Below are 23,847 nucleotides of genomic sequence, written 5' to 3'. Positions count from 1 at the left end.
AAAGATTGCAAATATAGTTTGGATCGTCAACGCTCACCCAAGCAGGTTAATTTATTAATCATGCCCATTTGTGAGACAGTATATTTGAGGCAATGTGCCACCGTGTATTCCTTTTCCTTAAGCATACAATTTTTATCTTCAGTTATTTGTTTTATTTTTATTTTTTTGGATAGCCACAATGTTAATATAGAGGACTAGGTGTGTGCCCGTGTGTTGCTGCGGGTGACGAAATTTATACTCCTAATATACCCATGCATATGAAGTACAACTATTCCAAGTGTTCATAAACCACTTAATAAATTATGATCTAGCTTCATTTGACAAAATACTGCATAGATAAGTTAGGATTTTCAAATAATACACACTTTATTTACTATTGTTGATTAGGTCCTCGCAGGAGTACTGGTCAGCAACATTCAGAATGTAGTAAGACATTCACCGTGAATAGTCAGCATATATTATCTCATCAGCTCAGCACAGTTTTGCCACGCATATGGAGTACAACTATTCCAAGATTGCAAGCACCACTTAATAAATTATAGTACGACGAGATATTAGATTATAATTTTTTTACGAGACAGCTTGTAACGAGTTTCATCAATTCATATAATTATGTAGCATAAATATAGGTCCCGAAGCCTATAGCCTAGTGGTTATAAGAGCTTCGGTAGCATCTGAGATCCTGGGTTCGACTCCTCATGTATGGGAGCGAATATTCTGAGATTTAACGGCGTTGTGTATTAAGTGGTAGGCAACGTTCCTGTCGACAACGAGATGCATGTGGTGACTTCGTCAATTTTGAGGATTTGCCGGTTTAGTTTTCGAAAATGCTCATAGAAGTAGGGTTTGCGTACATGTGTTCATAGGGCCGTGAGTGTGCATGCGTTGTGAGTGTCTGAGTTGTATTGTGTAATCTCAAAAAAAAATATAGATCATATATACAATAACATATATTAAAAATATATTTTTGCTCACCTAGTTAAAAGCAAAGTTAGAACGAACGGTCACATTCATGATGGACAAAACAAACAAAGCCTGATGAGTAATGAACTAACTTGTTTTCAGATATTTGGACGTAGGCACAGGCTTGGTACCATGGCCCAAGAAACATCATCCTTCCTTGCTAGTACTTGCCATGGTCAGGAAGCAGGACACCTGATCGAGTACCTGACCATTCAGCGTCAAACTCGGTGAACCTGCAGCTGGCTGCTACTGCTGGCCCCAGGATGTTATCGACACGAACCGATGTATCGGGAGCGCGACGCACAGAGAGAAAGATTGACAGGTCACCTGAAAAACAAATTCAAATTTCTTCCTAATCAATCAATCAATCAACAGTCACGAAATATCTCCGATGCCGAGCCCTCACTTTCCTTGCACGCATTGTTTGCTGTTCCCCTATATATCCACCTCTCACGCGTGCATGCTATCGCCATTGCGCGGCCGTTCCAAGGTGCAGATGGCGGAGGAGGCGGAGAGGCGCCGCGGCGAGGCTGGCGGGGAGCAGCGGAAGAGGAAGAAGACGCTGGGGCGGCAGAAGATCGAGATCAAGCGCATCGAGGGCGTCGCGGCGCGGCACGTGTGCTTCTCCAAGCGCCGCAGCGGCCTCTTCAAGAAGGCCGCCGAGCTCGCCGCGCTCTGCGGCGCGCACGTCGCCGTCGTCGTGTTCTCCCGCGCCGACAAGCCCTACTCGCTCGGCCACCCCTCCGTGGACGCCGTCATCGACCGCTACCTCGACCCGGCCTCCGCCGCCGCCGCCACCGGGGCCGCGCCAGCAGGCAGCGCGGACCCGGCGGTCCTGGAGGAGTTCGAGAGCGAGAAGGAGCGCCTGGACAAGGCCATCGCGGCGGAGGCGCGCAGGCGGGAGGCGCTCATCGCGGCGGCGCGCGCGGCCGGCGTGCCGGACGGCGACGACGTGCGCCGCGCGGGGATGCCGGACCTCCTCGCCACGCTCGCCGCGCTCGAGCAGGTCCGGGCCGAGGCGATGCAGCGCGTGCGCATGCATGAGGCCATGGTCGAGGAGATGACGATGCAGGAGTGCGCGGCGGCGGTCTCCGGCGACGCCGGCGGCGCCTTCTACTGCGCCGCCGGCGCAGGCGCTTTCGCGGCTGACGGCGGCGCCAGCAGCAGCAGCAGCCATCAGGGGGTCTTTTACACGCAGATGCTGATGGGCGGCGACGCCAACCATGCATCGATGCCTTTTGCTCCGACGATGCCTCCTTATCTTCCGCCGCCGCCTTTCAACTACGGCTCTCACCACAACCAACTCGCCTGCTACGGCTACGACATTGGAGACGACGGCAGCTGCCATGACGCCGCCGCCGCATATGGAATGGAAGGGTACCACGGGACAACGACGACCTGCAACTTCTTTTGGTAGCAATAATGCGACAGTTCTAAAATAATACTCCCCCGTTCAAAAATGTAAGGTCGTTTTGATTTTTCTATATTTATATATTTTGCTATGTATCTAGACATAGCAAACACTATGAATCTAGAAAAGCCAAAACGACTTACATTTTGAAACGGATGGAGTATCACTTGTTGCAGCTCTTGCGAGAAAAATTAATGATTGTATTTAAATGCAGCTTCTAGCTGTGCACTGTTTTTAGTTCCACAAGCATTCAAACAAATGGTTTTGAGTGATAGAACTACTCCTTCCGTTCCAAATTATAATTTGTTCAACTTTTTTACCACAAGTTTGACTACTCATTTTATTCAAAAAATTATACAAATTATCACTTCATTTGTTATGGCTTGCCTTAGTAATAAAAATTCTTCAAGAATGACTTAAATTTAACTATATTTGTATAATTTTTTTGAATAAGACCAGTGGTCAAGTTTAAAAAAAATCAAATAAATTATAATTTGAAATGGAGAGATATATAGACAATATATGAGTTGAATAAGAGTCGATGGGCACCTTGTTTTAGCTGAACATATTTCGTTAAACAAGTTGATATTGTATTTTCTTTATAGTCGACTTCATCGCAGAAAACTAATTATTTAATAATCACTTATTAAGGGAAAATTCTTCCTACATGTGTTGATATTAACTTCTGTGTGCATGTGAGATCTTCCATATCAAATATGCATGTTTGAGATATTCTTCATGCTGACTTGCTGAGCATACTGACCATGCATGATACTCGGTGTTGAAGTATAATTAATTAATTATGTTCCTTTTATCGGCCATGCCCAATTTATGACATAGAATTGGAAGGTGGGGCAAGGCTCTTTCCTCTCTAGTTTCTTCAAGAATTTCAAAGGGATGAATGTCTCGAATTTTAAATTTAAAAATAAATTAAATGATAAATACGAGCCGGACTTTGTTCACAATTTGGCATCCTTTTCAATATGCCATGCTATGAGAAATTAAACTAATCTGTATCCTTTAAAATTAAATGGGAGGAGAAGATTGTATGGGAAAATGAAACTATGGTTCAAATTAATAATAATGTATTTAAGGAACAAAGCTTTCAAGTTGCGTAATTTTTGCATGGCTCAAAATATTAGTTAGGGACCAACATGTTTTATTTATTTTTTAGAAAACTTAAAAAAAGAATAAAAACAATGCATGATCTTGTTGATGTGCTTTCTTGCACACAATGTTGATATCATGATTCTTGGCTTGACCAGCTTCTGAGATCATTCCTCTTTCCCAACTTCTTTTTGCGAAAAAGAACCCTTGTGGATTCCAACTTTTTCCCCACTTGCAGGAATGTGGTCGACAATGGCTGTCAGTCAGAGCCACCAACGCCAAGGTTCCTCTCCTTTCTTTGTTTACTGCAAACATCCCAGCACTACCAAGGGCCACGAATGAGCCCTGCAAACATCCGACAATCCCCAAGAGAAGAGACCAAGCTGCGAATCCCCAGTCGCAGGCGAGCAAGAGCACAGCACCTAGCAACCGAAATTAAGCTTGGGGATCCATCATCCATGGAGATGGCAGGCGCCGTCGGAACGGAACCGTGGCTGCCGTGTGGCACCCAGGGTTTTAATTTCCGACCGGTCCGGCCAAACCGTCGGGCTCCGGTACCGGTATACCGGTTCGGTTTGGCCGGTTACCGGTCGGAACCGGTGGAATTCAAATTTCGCCGTTCAACCGGTTCGGACCGGTATACCGGTCGGTTGGGCCGGTTTACCGGTCGGTTTGACTGGTAACCGGTCGGTTTGACTGGTAACCGGCTAAATTCAATTTTTTTTCTTTTTTGGTTTAAATTCAAATGCCCACAAAGTATACTAAATAAATATTTGTATAACATATTTTAGCCTAAATGAACCCTCCAACCCTTTTTGTACTATTTTTACATTGTATTTGTATACTTTTATATGCACGTTTTTTTTTTGTTTAATTTCAAATCCCTGCAAACTATACTAAATGAATGAATTTTTGAGAAAATTGGACACCATTAGATTCGTCGCACCTTTAAGTATTTTTAGGAATTTTTTGAGAATTTTTCATTTTTTTAATTCAAATTGAAATTTTGAATTTAGTCCGGTTTGGTACCGGCCCAAACCGGACCGGTTCCCACCGGTTTGGTGAACCCTGGTGACACCACGGTGGCGTCCTGCGTCGTCGGCGTCGTCTTCTTCCTGCTGTACTTCTACGCGCCACACTGGGGTGTCAGGGACGTCCCGGCGCCGCCAGCCTTGCCCGTCGTGGGGCACCTGCCGCTGCTCGCCCGCCACGGCCCTGACGTCTTCTGCCTCCTCGCCAAGAAATACGGCCCAATCTTCCGGTAGCAAAGCATTAATTAATTTGCAAGTTTGAGTGTTCTTTTGAGTTTGTTTTGATCTGTCTGGAAGTAGGATTTGTGCGTGAGTGAGGTTTTGCGATGGCTGCAGGTTCCATTTGGGGAGGCAGCCCCTGGTGATCGTCGCTGACCCGGAGCTCTGCAGGGAGGTCGGCGTCCGGCAGTTCAAGAGCATCCCCAACAGGAGCTTGCCGGCGCCCATCGCCGGCTCCCCTCTCCACCAGAAGGGGCTCTTCTTCACTAGGTGACACTCTCCGCCGCGATGCACTTCAATTTTGAAATTACCAACACTTGCGTTGCATCTCATCAGGGATGAACGGTGGTCGGCGATGAGGAACACGATCATCTCGCTGTACCAGCCGTCGCACCTCGCCTTCCTCATCCCCACCATGCAGCGCTGCATCGAGCGCGCCGCGGACGCCATCCCGGCGGCGGCGGCTCAGGAGCACGGCGACGTGGACCTCTCGGACCTCTTCCTCAAGCTGGCCACCGACGTCATCGGGCAGGCGGCGTTCGGCGTCGACTTCGGCCTCACGGTGACGAGCGGCGGCGGCGAGGCCGCGGAGTTCGTCAGGGAGCACGTCCACTCCACCACCACCCTCAGGATGGGCCTGTCCGCGCCGCTCTCCGTCGTGCCGGCGCTGCAGGGGCCGGCGCGGCGCCTGCTGCTCCGCGTCCCGGGGACGACCGACCGGAGGGTCGCCCGGACCAACGAGCGTCTGCGCGCGCGCGTCGACGAGATAGTGCCGGCGCGCCACCGTGAACGCGGCCGCGACGGCGACGGCGTGGGGGCGAGGAGGGACTTCCTGTCGGCGGTGCTCGACGCGCGAGACCGCAGCGCGGCGCCTGACGCCGGAGCACGTGAGCGCGCTCACCTACGAGCACCTCCTCGCCGGGTCGGCCACGACGGCGTTCACGCTGTCCTCCGCCCTGTACCTCGTCGCCGGCCACCCGGAGGTCGAGGCCAAGCTGCTCGCGGAGGTCGATGCGTTCGGGCCGCCTGGCTCCGTGCCCACCGCCGACGACCTGCAGTACCGGTTCCCCTACCTTGATCAGGCAAGCACACATCGTGCTACTGCTCAATCTCTGTAACCATCGTGCAGTGCAAGAAGCTGTGATCCGGCCATGAACTTTCCAGCTTCCATTTGCATCTTTGCAGGTGATAAAGGAGGCGATGAGATTTTACACCGTCTCGCCACTGATCGCCAGGGTGACGTCACAACAGGTAGAGCTCTCAGGCTGCAAGCTCCCAAAGGTAGTATACAAAACCCATTTCCACTTCACACCAAGCAGAGATCCTTGGCGTTCGTCCTGCTCACGGATCACAGCGGCGGCCAGGGCACGTGGCTGTGGATGGCGCCGGGCGCCCTGGCGCGCGACGCCGCCAGCTTCCCGGACCCCGGCGCGTTCCGGCCGGAGCGGTTCGACCCGGCGAGCGAGGAGCAGCGGCGGTGGCACCCGTGCGCGCACATCCCCTTCGGCGTCGGCCCCGGGCGTGCGTCGGGCAGCGGTTCGCGCTGCAGGAGGTGAAGCTGTCCGTGGTGCACCTGTACCAGCGCTTCGTCTTCCGGCGGTCGCCGCGGATGGAGTCGCCGCCCGAGCTCCAGTTCGGGATCGTCCTCAGCTTCAGGCACGGCGTCAAGCTCGTCGCCGTCGAACGGCGTGTCGGCACCGCCTAGGCTCGTGCACTGAATACTGACGATGGGTGATGGCAAGCCCCGGCCACGGCCTGGCAGCCTGGAGCTTCCGTGCTTGGAGTTAGGCAGCCTGGCAGGCTATCTAAGCACAAGAGGGCAGGGCGCCACGGCCTTGCCTCTCTTCTCGGGAGACGAATTCACCTCCATGGATTTCCAACGCAAGCTCACAAGCAGCATCCCACCAAAAACCTCATCGGCATTGCGCGGATGGTAATTTAGTCTGTGCGAACCAGTTAATTAACCAAGCACCTCGTGCGCATGAGTGGAACAAAGGGGACGCAAACAGACATGACCAGCAAGGAGCATTTCACCAAACACCCCGAGCGTGCAGGGAGACAGGGATTGGACTGGGCAGGACGAATGCTCACAAGTCACAACCACAAGCATTTCATCAAACAGCATCACACCAAAAACTTCATCAGCATCACACCTCGCGCGCACGAGTGGAACAAAGGGCACGCAAACAGACATAGACCAGCAAGCATTTCACCGAACACCCCGCGTGCAGGGAGCCAGGGATTGGACTGGGCAAAACGCATGCTCACAAGCAATTCATCAAACAGCTCGCATGAGCGAACCAGGGCAACAGTTTGGCTCCCAAAAACACATGCTCATCAACATCCATTAATTCGGCATCGCGAAGACCACGCGGTTCATCTTCCAGACACGATCAACAAAGACGGCGAGCACTACGGTTCTACTCCAAAATCTAGATAGGTTTGAGTTGACAGATACTACTACTCCCTAGATAGTACTACCGATCCGATCCAAACAACGAGGGCAGAAACACTGGTGCGCGAGTGTGAGTGGTGAGATCTCCCCGATCAGGCGGCGGCGCGGTACAAGGCGTAGAGCATCGTGGCGTACGCGCCGCCCAGGAAGGCGAAGCCCATCTTGACGCCCTCCTTCAGGTAGATGGCGGCGACGACCTCCGCCTCCGCCCTCGCGCGCAGGAAGGCGAGCGCCTCCTCCGCCTCCCTGGCCGCGCGGCGCATCTGGGCGCGCACCTCCTGCTGGACCAGCAGCGCGATCCGCTCCCTCTCGGCCTCGGTGGCGACGCCGCGGCGGCCGGCGGCGCTCGCCGCGCGGCGGGAGGCTTGGCGCAGCGCAGACTGCATCTCTCTCTCTCTCTCTCTCTCTCGCTCGCTCGCTCGCTCGCTGGCTCTCTGGTGGAATGTTTTTTCAGTTGCGGGCCTGGGAGGACTGGCACCGGCACCCGCTGGCAGACATAGGAATCTGATGGGGGGGAGGTGCCGTGGCTTCCACGTTTGCTAGACGCTCGATCAGAGCCGTTGGATTCGTCGAGATGGACCGCTGCGATGCGCCGGGGAGTTGGGCGCTTGTGGCCGGGGATCCATTTCTGATTCGAGGATTGGGGTAATTCACCACCTTCTCGGTCCTCACATTTTTATTTGGGTTTAGAATTGATCCCTTTGTTCGCCCAAATGCCACCTCACCGTTGAAATGAGAGAAACATTTGAGAATCGGCCTCCTCACAACTGGTTTGTTACTAGTTACCCGCAAAAAAAAGGAAGGTTAGAGTTACAGTCCGGAACAAGGATAATGTGTGCAAAAGGCTATTTTTCTAATTTCTTCATTGATTTATAGAAGTGAAGTAGTTTTCTGAAATCGAAAGGTAAATTGAACAAATTAAATACATGATATAAAATTTTGGGAAAATATAAGTAATTTAAATCAAGTGTTCTGTCACGAAACCTTTCTTCAAAGTTTGATATTTTACACATACGAGCAATACTTCACTAGAATTTGGCATTCTTATTAATATGTGGCATGCTATAAGAAATTAAACTAATTTTTATCCTTTTAAATTGAACAAAAGTAGAAGATCGCATAAAAAATAGATTATAGATCAATGTAATGAAAAATTACTTAAGGAACAAACCTAACTATCATTCTTATTATTATACATGTTTCTTGAAAAAATATATGATCATCTTGATGTAGTGGCGAATCCAGATGTCAATGTTACGGTGGTCAAATGCAAACATAATTCTTTTTTTAAGGCTGAAAATACAGTCAATTTCTTTCAAAAAAAGAGAGAGAGGAAAATATAGTGGATGAGTTTGTTGGCCCGGATCTTAGGGTGGGTCGCGGCCCACCTATCCCACTTTGATGTTCTGGTTCTTGCACACGAGCGAGACAACTGTTTAGATGCCACTTAGGGCAAGTACATTGGTATTGTCTAATAGGTAGTTTCATACATGACACGTAATTTTGAGAGGATTTATTAGACAACTCATATAATAGGTTGTCTTATAGCTTATCTCATAGAAACTCTTAATTTCTTAATTTGTGTAAATAAAAAAAATGTGTATGTTGGATGACAACTAAAACTCATACAATGGTGATCTAGTTGTCTTATAGTCCTAAAATTTAGCTTATATGAGGCGGTTGTCTCGCAAAACGACAACCTCTTTCTCTCACCTCGCTCTCTCTCTTAGACATCATCGAAATCCTACGTGGCATTGCATGAGATAAGTTATGAGACCGCTGACATGTAGCAATGTACTTGCCCTCATTAGATTTAATCCAACGCCTTGTATGCCTACACAAATGTAGCAGGTTAGACCCCCTCAAAAAAAATGTAGCAGGTTAGAACGAGCAGATGAGCCATAAGCATTTCGGCAAATGCCTCGTGTGCAATGCAAGGCGGCCGGCGCTTGGGTGAACACGCACGGAGGATCACAGGCATTTCACCAACCACATCAAAAGGGATAAGACTTTATTCATCGAAGCATTCATCTATCCGATGCGCGAGGATTAACTTAACAAAGACGGTAGCGCATCCAAAAGCACACAAGAGGTCATACTGCCGCGCCGGTGGCGGCGGCCTTGCTGGCGACGCCGCGCCGGGAGGCAAGGCGCAGCGCGGACTGCATCTCTCCCTCTCTCTCTCTTCTCTGTGCTTTTTCGGTTGCTTCCTTTCCTGCTGCACAAGCTGTGTCAGATATAGCAATCCGAGTACGAGAGGAACCGTGCCTTCCACGGAACTTGACGCGTTCGTTTCTTCTGTTAGAAGCGACGGCGAACAGAACGATGAAAAATAGAAAGATCAAATCGTAGAAAGACACGAGGATTTAACATGGAAAACCCCTCCAATGCGAAGGGTAAAAACCACAGACGCCAGCCAGCAAGAACTTCACTATATCGGGTGTTTGTGTACAACGTCTAGCGTCGGCTTACAAAAAGAATAATAGGATTGATATTCTCCGGTGAAGCCTATGGGTTAGCGGCGGCTTACAAAAAGAATAATAGGATTGATATTCTCCGGTGAAGTCTATGGGTTAGATATATAGGAGAGTCACATGATCTCCTTAACTTCTACTAGCAATGTGAGATTAAAAGTTTGCACCACATGGGCCTTAATGGGCCAAGCCCAAATTCCAACAATCTCCCATCAGAATTTGGATCACAATATAACATATTCCACCTTGAGACAAATTCTTTCTTGTAGCATATCAAAATCATCACCTGAACACAACAAAGAACAGAACTTCTGGCGCCAAATAACCTCTTGGGCTAAACTGTCAAACCAACTAAACTTGAGCAAAACTCAAACTTAGCTACAGGAACTGGTTTAGTCATCATATCAGCTGGATTATCATGAATACTGATCTTGCATACCTTCAATTTACCTTGTGAAATAACATCACGACACATAATAATACTTGACATCAATATGCTTTGTCCTTTCATGAAACATCCGATCTTTAGTGAGGCAAATAGCACTTTGACTGTCACAGAATAGATCAATGCAAGAATCAACTCCACACAGCTCAGCAAACAAACCTTTCAGCCAAACTGACTCCTTGCACGCTTCAGCAATAGCCATATATTCTGTTTCTGTGGTAGACATAGCAACAACAGGCTGCAAAGTAGCCTTCCAACTCACAGCACAACTGCTAATAGTGAACACATAACCTGTGAGTGACCTGCGCCTATCCAAATCAGCAGCATAATCTGAATCCACATAACCAATGAGTCCCTGATCAGTTCTCCCAAACTTCAAACAAGAATCTGCTGTTCCTCTGAGGTACCTGAAAATCCACTGAACTGTCTTCCAGTGTTCTTTACCAGGATTAGACATGTATCTGCTAACCAAACCCATAGCATATGATAAATCTGGGCGAGAGCAAACCATGGCATACATCAAAGAACCAACAGCACTAGAATATGGGACTTTTGACATGTATTCAACATCCTCCTCAGAACTAGGACACTGAGCAGCTGACAATTTAAAGTGAGGTGCAATAGGAGTACTAACTGGCTTTGAATCATGCATATTGAAACGCTGAAGAACCTTGTTAATGTAATTATGCTGATTAAGAAATAATAAACCAGATTTTTTGTCTCTAGTAATCTTCATACCTAGAATTTTCTTAGTAACACCAAGATCCTTTATATCAAATTCACTACTCAACAATTTCTTTACTGTAGTGATTTCTTTTCTGCTCTTGGCAGCAATAAGCATGTCATCAACATATAACAGCAAGTATATAGGTGATTCCTCAACAATCTTAATGTAAACACAGCTATCATATTCAGATCTTTTAAAACCATGTAACAACATAAATGAATCAAACCTCTTATACCACTGACGAGGAGACTGTTTCAAACCATACAAGGACTTCTTTAATTTGCAAACATAATTCTCTTTGCTTGTCACTATGAATCCTTCTGGCTGATCCATGTAAATTTCCTCCTCAAACTCTCCATGCAAAAATGCAGTCTTCACATCTAACTGCTCAAGCTCAAGATCATGCATAACAACAATACTAAAGAAAGTCCGAATTGAGCTATGCTTCACAACTGGAGAGAACACATCATTATAGACAACATCAGGAATCTGACTGAAACCCTTTGCAACTAACCTTGCCTTAAATCTTGGAAGCTCACTAGAAGACAAACCCTCCTTTCTCTTGAAGACTCATTTGCAGCGAACAGTCTTCTTTTTTTCAGGCAAGCTTACAATCTCCCATGTGCCATTCTTCTCAAGAGACTGCATCTCCTCCTGCATAGCTGAGATCCACTTCTCCTTATCAACAGAATCAATGGCTTCAGAATATGTTGCTGGCTCACTAGCATCCTCCACCTGTTCAGCACAACTCAAAGCATAATAAATCAGATTACACTCCTCAATTAAACGGTTTGGAGGTCCACAACTCCTCTTTGATCTGCGAAGAGCAATAGGTAAATCTACATCCTCCTCATGCTGCAAATCAGACTGTGAAACTGGAGGTGAGTGCTGAACAGTATTAGGAACACTATCTGAAACATCATTACCAACAACTTCATTTTCCTGGTCATCCATAAGCTCCACCTGTACACTAACTTGTGACTGTAATTTCTCAACTAAAGCATCATTTGTGGACAAACTGTCAGTAAACATCACAGATTCATTGAAAACAACACTTTTGCTCATGAAAGTCTTTCTAGTTTCAGGATTCCACAATTTATATCCTTTGACTCCCGAACCATAACCAAGAAACAGACATTTAATAGCTCTAGGCTCTAATTTTTCATTATCAACATGAGCATAAGCAGTGCAGCCAAAAACTTTCAAGTGTGAATAATCTGCAGGTGTACTAGACCATACCTCAATAGGAGTCTTCTTATTGAGTGGAATAGAAAACGATATGTTGATCAAATAACATGCTGTATTAGCAGCCTCAGCCCAAAAACGCTTGTTTATATGGGCATTTAACAGCATGCAACGAGCCTTCGAGATGATAGTCCTGTTCATACACTTGGCCACACCATTCTGCTGAGGAGTGTATGGTACGGTGTGATGCCTAACAATGCCTTCTTTTCTGCAATAATCATTAAAAGCATCCGAATAGAACTATCCACCATTATCAGTTCGAAGCACCTTGACCTTCTTCTCAGTTTGCCTTTCTATCATAACTTTCCATTCTATAAAAGCAGCAAAAGTATCATCTTTGCTTTTCAGAAAATAAGGCCAGACTCTTCTAGAGTAATCATCAATAATGGTAAGCATATAACGAGCACCACCATATGAAGGCTTACGTGAAGGACCCCACAAATCAGCATGAACATAATCAAGTGTACCTTTTGTGGTATGAACAGAGGTATTGAATTTGACTCTCTTATGCTTACCAAATACACAATGCTCACAGAACTTCTTGCCACTCAGAATGCAGCCATCCAGCAGGTTTCTCATCATCAATTCTGCCATACCGAGTTCACTCATGTGTCCAAGACGCATATGCCAAAGGTCAGTCTTACTAGGTTCAGCATTAGCAACATTAGCATTAGAAACAGAATCATGCAAAGTACAACCTCTGAGAACATATAAATTTGAAGGATTGAGATCACCCAGCAAACATACAAGAGAACCTTTAGATACCTTCACAACTCCACCTGAACCGGTGTATTTGAGTCCTTCTTTATCAAGTGTGCTCAACAAGATCAAATTTCTTTTCATCCCTGGTATGTGCCTTACATTCTTCAGTATGCGAATCATGCCATCATGGGTCTTGATCTGAACAGATCCAATGCCAATAATCTCACACGGGTTATCATCTCCCATGCGCACAAAATCACCGTTCTGCAAAGACTCATAGGAACTGAACCAATCTCTATTAGTGCAGATATGAAAAGAACATGCAGAATCAAGAATCCACTCATCATGACCAGCAACACAACCAGCAAAGACAACCAAACAATCTGACTCAGAGTTTTCACCAGCAGAAGCAACACTAGCCTTACCATCAGATTTATTTTTCTTCTTCTCCTTATTCTGCAATTTCCAGCAATCCTCAATCATATGAGATTTCTTCTTGCAATACTTACAGAATTTCTTCTTGGGACCTTTGGACTGGGAGCGGCCTCTACCGTCATTGCTCTTGCCACGATCGCTGTTATCACTTGAGGATCTTTGCTCTGATCTGCCTCTGACATGCAAAGCGTCGCCCCTAGAGGATGAGCCATCTGTCTGCACCATGCCTTTCATCTTCTCCATAGACTGGAGTGCCTCACAAACTTCCGCAAGGGTTAGTTCATCACGGCTTAATAGTATGGTGTCACGGAAACTTGCATAAGAACTTGGCAAAGAGCATAATAAAAGAAGACCTAAGTCCTCATCTTCATACTTAACCTCCATCGACCCTAGGTCAGCAACGATCTCCTTGAAGACAAATAGGTGACCCATCACCGAATCACCCTCCTGCATCTTAAGCGTGTACAGCTTCAACTTCATATGCAATTTACTGGTAAGATCCTTCGACATGCAGATCGATTCCAGTTTTAGCCACAATTCTGCAGCAGTCTTTTCCTGCAGCACTTCTTGTAGAATATCATTAGATAGATGAAGCTGAATAAGAGAAAGAGCCTTACGGTCCTTGCGCTTCTCCTCATCGGTCCACTCATCCTTCTTTTTCTTCCCGAATTTTTCCAGCGCCTCATCAAGATCATTGGTTTGCGCCAGAATAGCTCTCATCTTGACTTGCCACAGCGAGAACCTTGTCTTGTAGTCCAACATCGGTAGATCATACTTCATCGACGCCATCACGAAACCCTAACTTGAAACCACGGCTCTGGTACCACTTGTTAGAAGCGACGGCGAACAAAACGATGAAAAATAGAAAGATCAAACCGTAGAAAGACACGAGGATTTAACGTGGAAAACCCCTCCAATGCGAAGGGTAAAAACCACGGGCGCCAGCCAGCAAGAACTTCACTATATCGGGTGTTTGTGTACAACGCCTAGCGGCGGCTTACAAGAGGAATAATAGGATTGATATTCTCCGGTGAAGCCTATGGGTTAGATATATAGGAGAGTCACGTGGTCTCCTCAACTTCTACTAGCAATGTGGGATTAAAAGTTTGCACTACATGGGCTTTAATGGGCCAAATCCAAATTCCAACAATCTCCCATCAGAATTTGGATCACAATATAACATCTTCAGCAGGCGCAACAACTCTGCGCGCCGAACGCTCTGCCTTCCGCTCCGCTCGCGCGGTAGCGTCTGCTGTGCATGCGTTAGCCTAAGGAAGCCAGTTAGATATCCATACCTCCGTTTTATTGACCACTCGTTTTAAAATAGACAGCTGCCATGCCAGTGTTTCTTTGCAATAAGAGAAGGACTCCAAGAAACTTTCGTCGCAAGAATAAATTCCAAGAACCGGAAACAGCCACTTCTACTAATCTCCTCAGAACCTTCTACGCAGCAAGCCCCCCGAAGGCTGCTGAATCCATCGACCTCAACATGGCGCTCCACACCTATACATTGTACAACTTCCACACTGACAGTGACAGCAGCAACATGGCTTACGTTATCATTAGCAACTCGGTGACGCCAAGCAATCTATCTGCCGCACCAGCTCGAGAGCCTCCTCCTCGCCCATCTCCTCCCACGGCTCCACGGCGGCAGCGGCGAGCTCCTCCACCATGGCGTCGATCGCCACCGGCTCCTCCCCCAGCAATCCATTCCACATCATCATGTCCACGGTGGCGGCGCCCGTGCTCTGGGCCGCGGTCGCGGCCGGGACGTGAGCCGCCTTGGCTTCGGCTCCCGCCGCGAGAGCCAGCTCCACGAACGCGACCACATCCGCCACGTCCGGCGTCGACGCGGCGTCGTCGGCGCCGAGCCGCCGCCGCCGCTGCTTCCTGCCGGTCTCCACGGGCTCCCCGACGGCGCGCGCGAGGAAGGCAGCCTGCCTGCGCTCCGTGCCCCGCACGCGGTGCTCCACGTCCAGCAGCTGCGCGCGCGCCTCCTGCTGCTCGCGCCGCAGCCGCGCCAGCTCCCGCGCCAGCGCCTCGCGGTCGCGCCACAGCCTCTCGAGCTCCTCCTCCTTCTCCCGGTCGCCGCCGCCTGCCGCGCTGGCCTTCGCCGTCCTGGGCGATCCTCCAGCGGCGCCGCCGCGGCGCCGGCGGCGGATGTTGGCGAGGAGGTGGCGCTGGCCGGCGAGGAAGTCGGCGTGCGCGAACTCCCTGTAGGGAAACGGGTAGGCTACGCTAGCATCACTACCGCATAAACCCAAGATACTTGCGAGTAGAAGATCATAGATCGTTACCACTAGACGCGCAGCGCAGCGGAAGAAGTCGCGCGTCGATGTAGAGGAAGTAGTCGATCACGTCCCACGAACCGAGCTCCTCGTACTTGATCCCAGCAGCCGATCAACGCAGCAGTCGCAGCAGCGCCTCCACGGAGTCCACACGTACGGGGATGAAACGCCGGGCGTCGGTGTGCTAGCACCGCACGCACGGCAAGGGCGGCGGCCGAGAGAGAGGGAGGGGCGGCGGCTAGGGAGGTGGCGCGGCGCAGGTCCTCGCCCCCCTAGCCCCTCCCTCATATATATAGGGCGTACTAATGGGTTTCTATCTCATAGGCCCATTAGTAACCCTAATCCCTCTTGGATCAATATCCACTTGGGCTTTTAAACCGTATTGTGATGATGGGCTCTTGGGCATATCACCAACAATCTCCCACTTGCACTAGAGACAATCATACATGCAAGCTTTCCAACATTCCAAACCCCTTAAGTGTGTGACCCGTTAGGTTCATGTGTAGGTGGTCGTGATCGGAAATCATTTCCGAATCACAAGTCAATAGCAGCACCTAGCAGGGCATAGTGACTCACAAATACACATAAAGATCATATCGGCCGAACCATAGATATACTCATACACCGATCCCTTTGCCACACGATACCAGTCAAGCTCAAAGCGAGATGCGTGCCACCTTTGTGATAGCTCGACCATTCTCTCGATCTAATAGTGGATTCTATTCATAACTAACCTTTAGTCATCATGATTAACTCTTTAATCACTTTGGCATGGCCATGCACTTTCAAATCCAACTATCTCGAGGGGCCCGGAGATATCTCTCCCGTTATCTAGGAGGGGCAAATTCCATCTTGATCCGCTCACAACCCATTCCATGTTTCATGACATACCTGTAAGGTGCTTTTGTAACTACCCAGTCACGGAGTAGCGTTTAGCAGCCCCAAGATGCACCACTACACACAGTGAGAAACAATGGCGATCTCAGGTCTAAGGATTCAGTAGGTATAACACTCAAGAACAACTGATGGCACATACAAAATAACAATCCCAACATTGTCTTGGAGTGGGTCAATCCAACACCATGTTCACCAACATGTGTCCACATCATTAATCCGATATCTCCATATCCATGATCCGTGAAACATGATCATCAATTAATGCATGTGCTAGTCTCAACGTCGTTGTTGTCCCACACAACGACATAAACTAGGGATAATTTAGAATCATATCATTTTCAACAAAGAGTTTCACGAACAAGTCACATACTTGATAATCAATGTAAAATAATCATCCATGGAACAAATAACAATTATTTATCATTACATAAACATACTCATGACACAAAATCTCCCACGCACACTAGAATCACTGATGTAAGTATCTAATACCCATAGATCTCATGTGCGCCTCATGCTTTGGTTGTGGGAGAGGCTTCGTCAACGGATCAGCAACGTTTGAATCCGTGTGCACCTTGCAAACCTTCACATCACCTCTCTCAACAAAGTTACGGATGAGGTGATACTTTCGCAGTATACGTCTGGACTTCTTAGTTGTTCTAGGCTCCTTTGCTAGTGCAACGGCACCACTATTATCACAATAGAGGTCCATTGGACTGGACGCACTAGGAACAACACCCAAGTCAGAAACAAACTTTCTGATACAAACAGCTTCTTTTGTAGCTTCGGAAGCTACAATATACTCGGCCTCTGTCGTCGAATCAGCCACCGTATCTTGCTTGGAACTCTTCCAGCTCACTGCCCCACCATTGAGGCAGAAAACAAAACCGGATTGCGATTTGGAGTCATCTTTGTCTGTTTGAAAACTAGCATCGGTGTAACCCTTTACAAGGAGCTCATCTTCGCCTCCAAATATTAGGAACATATCCTTAGTTCTTCTCAAGTACTTAAGGATACTCTTTACAATTGTCCAGTGAGGTTCACCGAAATCTGACTGAGACCTGCTCGTAACACTTAGAGCAAAGGAAACATCTGGGCGCGTGCAAAGCATAGCATACATGATCGACCCTATGGCTGAAGCATAAGGAATCGTACTCATCCTCTTTTGCTCATCAGGTGTCGTAGCACACTGACTCTTGCTTAGAGTAATGCCATGTGACATTGGCAAGAAACCTTTCTTGGAATCTTGCATATTGAACCGATTCAATATCTTGTCAATGTACGTGTCTTGGCTCAATCCAATTAGCCTTTTGATCTATCTCTATAGATCCTAATACCCAGAATATAAGCCGCCTCTCCTAAATCCTTCATCGAAAAACTCTTTTTCAATGAGGTTTTAACGGCTTCAAGCATTGGAATATCATTTCCGATCAGTAATATGTCATCCACATATAGGACCAGAAACACAAGTGCGCTCCCACTAGCCTTTTTGTAAACACAAGGCTCATCTTCATTCTTAATGAAGCCAAACCCTTTGACTACTTCATCAAAACGAATATTCCAACTCCGAGATGCTTGCTTCAATCCATAGATGGACCTCTGAAGCTTACATATTTTCCCAGCATTTTTAGGATCGACAAAACCTTCAAGCTGTGTCATATACACATCCTCACTTAGATGTCCATTAAGAAAAGCGGTTTTGACATCCATTTGCCATATCTCATAGTCATAATATGCGGCAATTGCTAGGAGAATCCGAACAGACTTTAGCATTGCGACGGGCGAAAAGGTTTCCTCATAGTCAACACCTTGAATTTGTCGGAAACCTTTCGCCACCAATCGTGCCTTATAGATGTGAACATTTCCATCCATGCCTAATTTTTTCTTAAAAATCCACTTACAGTCGACAGGTCTTACACTGTCAATCTGATCGACCAAGTTCCAAACTTGATTATCATGCATGGATTTTAACTCGGATTCCATGGCTTCAAGCCATTTGTCGGAGTCGGGTCCCATCATTGCTTCTTTGTAGGTCAAGGGCTCATCATTTTCCATCAATAATACATGGCGCTCCTCCGTAATAAGGAGGTTGAGCTTGTCAGTAGCGCGACGTGCCCTTATAGACCTTCGTGGGGCTGGTGCCTCAACTACGGGTTGTGCAACATCTTGCACATCCCGTGGATTTTCAGTGGGTGCTGAAACAGTTTCGGGTGTTTCCTGAATTTCTTCAAGTTGCACTTTGCTCCCACTAAATCCTTTTGAGAGAAACTCCTTTTCTAAGAAAACACCATTGCGAGCGACAAACACTTTGCCTTCCGCCTTATTGTAAAAATAATATCCTTTGGTTTCCCTAGGATACCCCACAAGGAAATATTTGTCTGACTTTGGAGTGAGCTTATCTGACATCAAACGTTTGACATAAGCCTCACATCCCCGAACTTTGAGAAAAGATAATCCGGGACGCTTCCCAGTCCATATCTCATATGGTGTCTTCTCAACAGACTTACTTGGAACCCTATTCAGTGTGAACGCAGCAGCTTCAAGAGCATAACCCCAAAATGACAATGGAAGATCAGCTTGGCTCATCATGGACCTAACCATGTCCAACAAGGTTCGGTTCCTCCGTTCGGATACCCCATTCCATTGAGGCGTTCCGGGCGGAGTTAGCTGCGGAATAATTCCACATTGCTTCAAATGATCACCAAATTCAAGGCTCAAATATTCTCCTCCACGATCAGATCGCAGAAATTTAATTGTCTTGCCTAATTGATTTTGTACTTCATTCTGAAATTCTTTGAACTTTTCAAACGATTCAGACCTGTGCCTCATTAAGTAGATATAGCCATATCTACTAAAGTCATCAGTGAAAGTAATGAAGTACTGAAAACCACCTCTGGCTATTGAGCTCATTGGTCCACATACATCGGTATGTACAAGTCCCAACAAGTCACTCGCCCTCTCACTCTGACCAGTGAAAGGCGCTTTGGTCATCTTTCCAAGCAAACAAGACTCACATGTGTCAAATGATTCAAAATCAAATGAGCTTAACAATCCATCTTTATGGAGTTGTTCAATGCGCTTCTCATTTATATGACCTAAGCGACAATGCCAAATAAAAGTGGGATTCAAATCATTTGGTCTAAGCCTCTTAGTATTAATGTTACAGACAGATTTATCCTCAAGATCAAGAACATATAATCCATTCACCAATGGACAATGAGCATAAAAAATACCATTGCAAAAGATAGAACAACGTTTGTTCTCAATTACAATCTTAAAATCACCAACTTCTTCCAAACATGAAGAAGAAATAATGTTCTTGCTCAAAGCAGGAATGCAATAACAATTATTTAATTCCAAAACTAATCCGGAGGGTAGAGACAAGTGGTAGGTGCCGACCGCCAACACCGCAACCTTTGCGCCATTGCCGACCTGAACGTCCAACTCGCCTCTTGCAAATCTTCTAGTCTCACTTAGACCCTGCAACGATTTGCAAGTGTGAATCATCGATCCAGTATCAAATACCCATGATTCACTAGAAGATAATGCAATATTTATTTCTATAACATTTATACCTGAAGTGGAAGTCTCACTTCCCTTCTTCTTCTTTTCTTCCAAGTACTTCTTGCAGTTCCTAGACCAATGTCCCTTTTCATGACAGTGGAAGCATTCATCTTCAGAAGTAGGGCCAGATTTGGCCTTAGGTGCTGGCTTTAGCTTAGAGCCTGAGGACTCACCACTGGAACTCTTTTCCTTGCCTTTACCTTTGGGATTAGGAGGCGTCCAACGCTTCCTCTTTTTGTTCCCCTTCTGAATCATCATCACATGATTGGGATTCTTCTTAATGTTCTCCTCTGCTGTTTTTAGCATCCCATGCAACTCACTCAATGTTTTATCCAAGCCATTCATCTGAAAGTTCATGATAAAAGGCTCATAGCTCGCCGGGAGCGACTGGAGAATAACATCAGTAGCCAAGTCTTGGTGAAGTTCAGAACCAAGTCTATCCAAAGTCTCAATGTAACCAATCATTTTGATCACATGAGGACTGACTGGGCTACCTTCTGCCAGCTTGCACGCAAACAAGGATTTTGAGATATTGAACCTCTCAGTCCTGGCTTGGTTCTGAAACATCCCACGCAGCCCCTCGATCATGGTATGAGCATCCGCATGCTCATACTGCTTCTGCAGATCAGGGGACATGGTGGCGAGCATCAGACAGCTGACATCAAGTGAGTCATTGCAGTGCTTCTCATAAGCTCTGCGATCAGCAGCAGTTGCATTGTCAGGGAGATCATCAGGATATGGCTGCTCAAGAACATACTCCTTTTTCTCTTGCCTGAGAACAATTCTCAGGTTGCGGTACCAATCAATAAAGTTTGTTCCATTCAACTTTTCTTTCTCAAGAACAGAACGCAAATTGAAAGCGGAATTGTTACTGGCAGACATGATCTACAACATTAAAGTAAAGCAAGATTTCAGCACTAAGTTTATGTAAAGACTTTCATTAACTGATTTAACAAAAGACAACCTACTATATCAAAGTCATCTTCCCTCTAATGACATATAGTGGTTCAAGATCCATAATCACTAAAATTCTAGTGAGCTTTAGCATCACGGCTAGAAAAGTAGTGATACAGGTAAGTAACAAATTACTAACCACATCTCTATGCGACTCTTGTTTGTTGGGTGGCATACAATGCCCCGGCCCCAACCCTATGCCTTAAAGCCCAAAACTGTTTTGATAGCTTTGCTGAGTAAACCAATACTATGCTTGTGAATGTCCGACATCCACCCTATACAAAAGTGATAGCTGAGGGTACTCTACTTTGGTAAACCTACCACACAACGATCAAAATTTATAGGTGCAGCTATTGGTAAAAGACATCAAAAACTCAATCTTTTCTAAGGGAAGCTATTCTATCATGATTAAAGCATCCACCATATGTAAAAGCATGAAAGAATAGTATGACAGAAAAATAAACATCACAAGCATATAATCATATTATATTGTGAATAGTATGGCCTCTTGCATCACAATGGGCACCATCGCCATGGCTCCAAGGTGACCTCCATTGCCATCCGTCCTGTCTTGTGGTGATCATCATCGCCATCATGATTGAAGCCTCCATGAAAAGATACTAAGCTACTACATCTAATAGCTAGTGAAATAATTACATGAGGATTCAAACATCACAAGTTGACACGCAGGTCGTTATACAATAATGGTGCAACCTCAACCCGGTTGTGTTAACTTGCGACACGCAGGCCGCACAAATCATCACATACATCATCACATGACATTGAGGCCATATCATTCACATCACACCCTGCAAAAACAAGTTAGGCGTACGACGTGTTCTACCAAAGTAGCGCTTGAGAAGCCGCTACAGCGAGAAAGCAACGGCGGTCCCTGAAAACCTTACGGAATTACACAGATCGCATCTATGGAATCCCTATGAAAATCTCATCAGAGTGATCGCATCACCTCAAATCCGAGCCATTCATAATGCCTCAATTTTCACTAGGTCAATCACCTTGACCGTGCAAACTTTGCACTTGAGAAGACTGCATCTACACATGACCTTGATCTGTTGGTTCAATCTGCTGACTATGCACACAGTTAGTCCCGATGGTGATTCCAGCCGGTAGGGACATGTCGTATGCATAACAGAGAAAGAACACAAACTAATCTTTTGTCATATGCCGCGCAATCAACTCGCTCCAATTTTAACCCCTTATGACCAATTGATCTAATCAAACCGTGCAAAAGTAATAGATCCAATCTACAACAACAACATATCGCCTATATGCAAAAGATCCAGACCAAAAACTACGCAAGATGGCTCTGATACCACTGTAGGGAAACGGGTAGGCTACGCTAGCATCACTACCGCATAAACTCAAGATACTTGCGAGTAGAAGATCATAGATCGTTACCACTAGACGTGCAGCGCAGCGGAAGAAGTCGCGCGTCGATGTAGAGGAAGTAGTCGATCACGTCCCACGAACCGAGCTCCTCGTACTTGATCCCAGCAGCCGATCAGCGCAGCAGTCGCAGCAGCGCCTCCACGGAGTCCACACGTACGGGGATGAAACGCCGGGCGTCGGTGTGCTAGCACCGCACGCACGGCAAGGGCGGCGGCCGAGAGAGAGGGAGGGGCGGCGGCTAGGGAGGTGGCGCGGCTCAGGTCCTCGCCCCCCTAGCCCCTCCCTCATATATAGGGCGTATTAATGGGCTTCTATCTCATAGGCCCATTAGTAACCCTAATCCCTCTTGGATCAATATCCACTTGGGCCTTTAAACCGTATTGTGATGATGGGCTCTTGGGCATATCACCAACACTCCCACCTGTCCGGGCTCACCTTGCGGAATCCCTGCGCACGCACGATCGAACAGCAGACATGAGCAACGCGTTCGTGACCGCATCGGTGAAGGGGATCATCGTGTACGCACGTAGGTGCTGAGCTGCCGGAGGAAGGTGGAGAAGTTGGCGTGCTTGAAGCGGCGCGGCAGGAGCTCCGCCGCGAAGGCGTGCGGGTCCCGCACCACGAAGCTGTTCCGCGCCGCGCCCCACGACACGCAATCGGGATTCCCTGACTTGCTGAAGGCAAGTCAGGGAATACTGTAGCGGTGACTTTCGGTGTATTTCCGGCCGCCCGATCTGAGATGGATGGACAGGATTGATTGCTACAGCACACCTGCTACAGTGTAAAACAGTACCCTTTTGAACAGTGTTTCGTGAACAGTGCCATCTACAGTGATTTACGGTAGGGATCACTGTTCATCCAGACTCATATCACTGTTCATCGTTGTGCATTCGCTTCTTCAAGTCAGTGAAGTTGGACCCCGTCGCCGGGTCCTCCACCAGCTCGAACGTCTTCGCCACGAACGGTGGAACCGCAGGCGCCGCCGGCGGCTGCCACGGCTCCGGCGCCGGCGCCGCGGCTGCTCGCCCGCCGGTGTCGGCGTCGGCGTCCAGCACCACCACCACCACTTCGTCGTCGTCCTCCTCCTCCTGCTTGACCGTGACGGCCGCGGGGTGCCCCATCCGGCAGAGGGCGGCAGGTGATGCGATCGAGGAGTGCGTGTGGGTTGGTGTTTTGGCAGGAGACATGGGTGCTGCCGTGTAATTTATGGGGAGGGAATTGAATGTTCTGGAAGGTACGAGAAGCTATAGAAGAAGGAAAGAGCGGCGGTGCTGTGGTGGACATGGAAGCTTCTCACGGTCGCGGGAGCTCACCAGGCAGAGGCCGGGGGTGGGGGTGGGGGGGGGGGCGCGGGAGATTGTGCCTGAGCTCGCGTGGCGCACTGGCGCTGTACCGTGATGATTGGATTTAATGGGTTGACGTGGACGCGGCTGCCGCCAAGACGGTCCGACGTGTCACGTGTCCCAAGTTTTTTTGGCTGCTCTCGGCCAGAATCCAGTCCAGCCCAAACTTGTACGGCC

General features: G+C 47.6%; 2 protein-coding genes and 1 pseudogene across 3 annotated transcripts; 2 read left to right on the top strand and 1 right to left on the bottom strand.

Moving 5' to 3' along the window:
- The first annotated feature begins 1,370 nt into the window (after window positions 1-1,370).
- LOC120704883 (agamous-like MADS-box protein AGL6) lies at window positions 1,371-2,615 on the top strand. Its single transcript, XM_039989422.1, has one exon. It carries the CDS (start codon window positions 1,424-1,426, stop codon window positions 2,378-2,380), a length of 957 nt encoding a protein of 318 aa, XP_039845356.1. The 5' UTR covers window positions 1,371-1,423; the 3' UTR covers window positions 2,381-2,615.
- A 1,927-nt stretch (window positions 2,616-4,542) lies between these two features.
- LOC120702167 lies at window positions 4,543-8,510 on the top strand (annotated as a pseudogene). The gene is made up of 5 exons (XR_005686303.1): window positions 4,543-4,742; window positions 4,849-5,001; window positions 5,068-5,813; window positions 5,917-6,012; window positions 6,096-8,510. The product of XR_005686303.1 is annotated as a cytochrome P450 711A1-like (transcript).
- Window positions 8,511-14,569: 6,059 nt separating this feature from the next.
- Window positions 14,570-23,623, bottom strand: LOC120704882 (putative heat stress transcription factor A-6a). The gene is made up of 4 exons (XM_039989421.1): window positions 23,246-23,623; window positions 22,847-23,001; window positions 22,743-22,806; window positions 14,570-15,428 (listed from the first exon to the last, which is right to left on the bottom strand). Exons 1-4 carry the CDS (start codon window positions 23,512-23,514, stop codon window positions 14,777-14,779), a joined length of 1,140 nt encoding a protein of 379 aa, XP_039845355.1. The 5' UTR covers window positions 23,515-23,623; the 3' UTR covers window positions 14,570-14,776.
- Between the last annotated feature and the right edge of the window lie 224 nt (window positions 23,624-23,847).

Source organism: Panicum virgatum, chromosome 4K (genome assembly GCF_016808335.1).
Source record: "Panicum virgatum strain AP13 chromosome 4K, P.virgatum_v5, whole genome shotgun sequence".
Lineage (NCBI taxonomy): Eukaryota > Viridiplantae > Streptophyta > Magnoliopsida > Poales > Poaceae > Panicum > Panicum virgatum.
Note: the sequence above shows the minus strand (reverse complement) of the source record. Positions and strands in the feature narration are given on the sequence as shown.

What these genes read in the sequence shown, in the direction of transcription:
- LOC120704883 (XM_039989422.1), top strand. Translation starts at nt 1,424, where the DNA reads ATGCTATCGCCATTGCGCGGCCGTTCCAAGGTGCAGATGGCGGAGGAG.
- LOC120704882 (XM_039989421.1), bottom strand. Translation starts at nt 23,514, where the DNA reads ATGTCTCCTGCCAAAACACCAACCCACACGCACTCCTCGATCGCATCA. An exon ending in GTGGAGGACCCGGCGACGGG is followed by an intron (nt 23,002 to 23,245) that starts GTCCAACTTCAC and finishes ACTTGCCTTCAG; the next exon opens with CAAGTCAGGGAATCCCGATT. An exon ending in GCTCAGCACCTACGTGCGTA is followed by an intron (nt 22,807 to 22,846) that starts CACGATGATCCC and finishes ACGAACGCGTTG; the next exon opens with CTCATGTCTGCTGTTCGATC.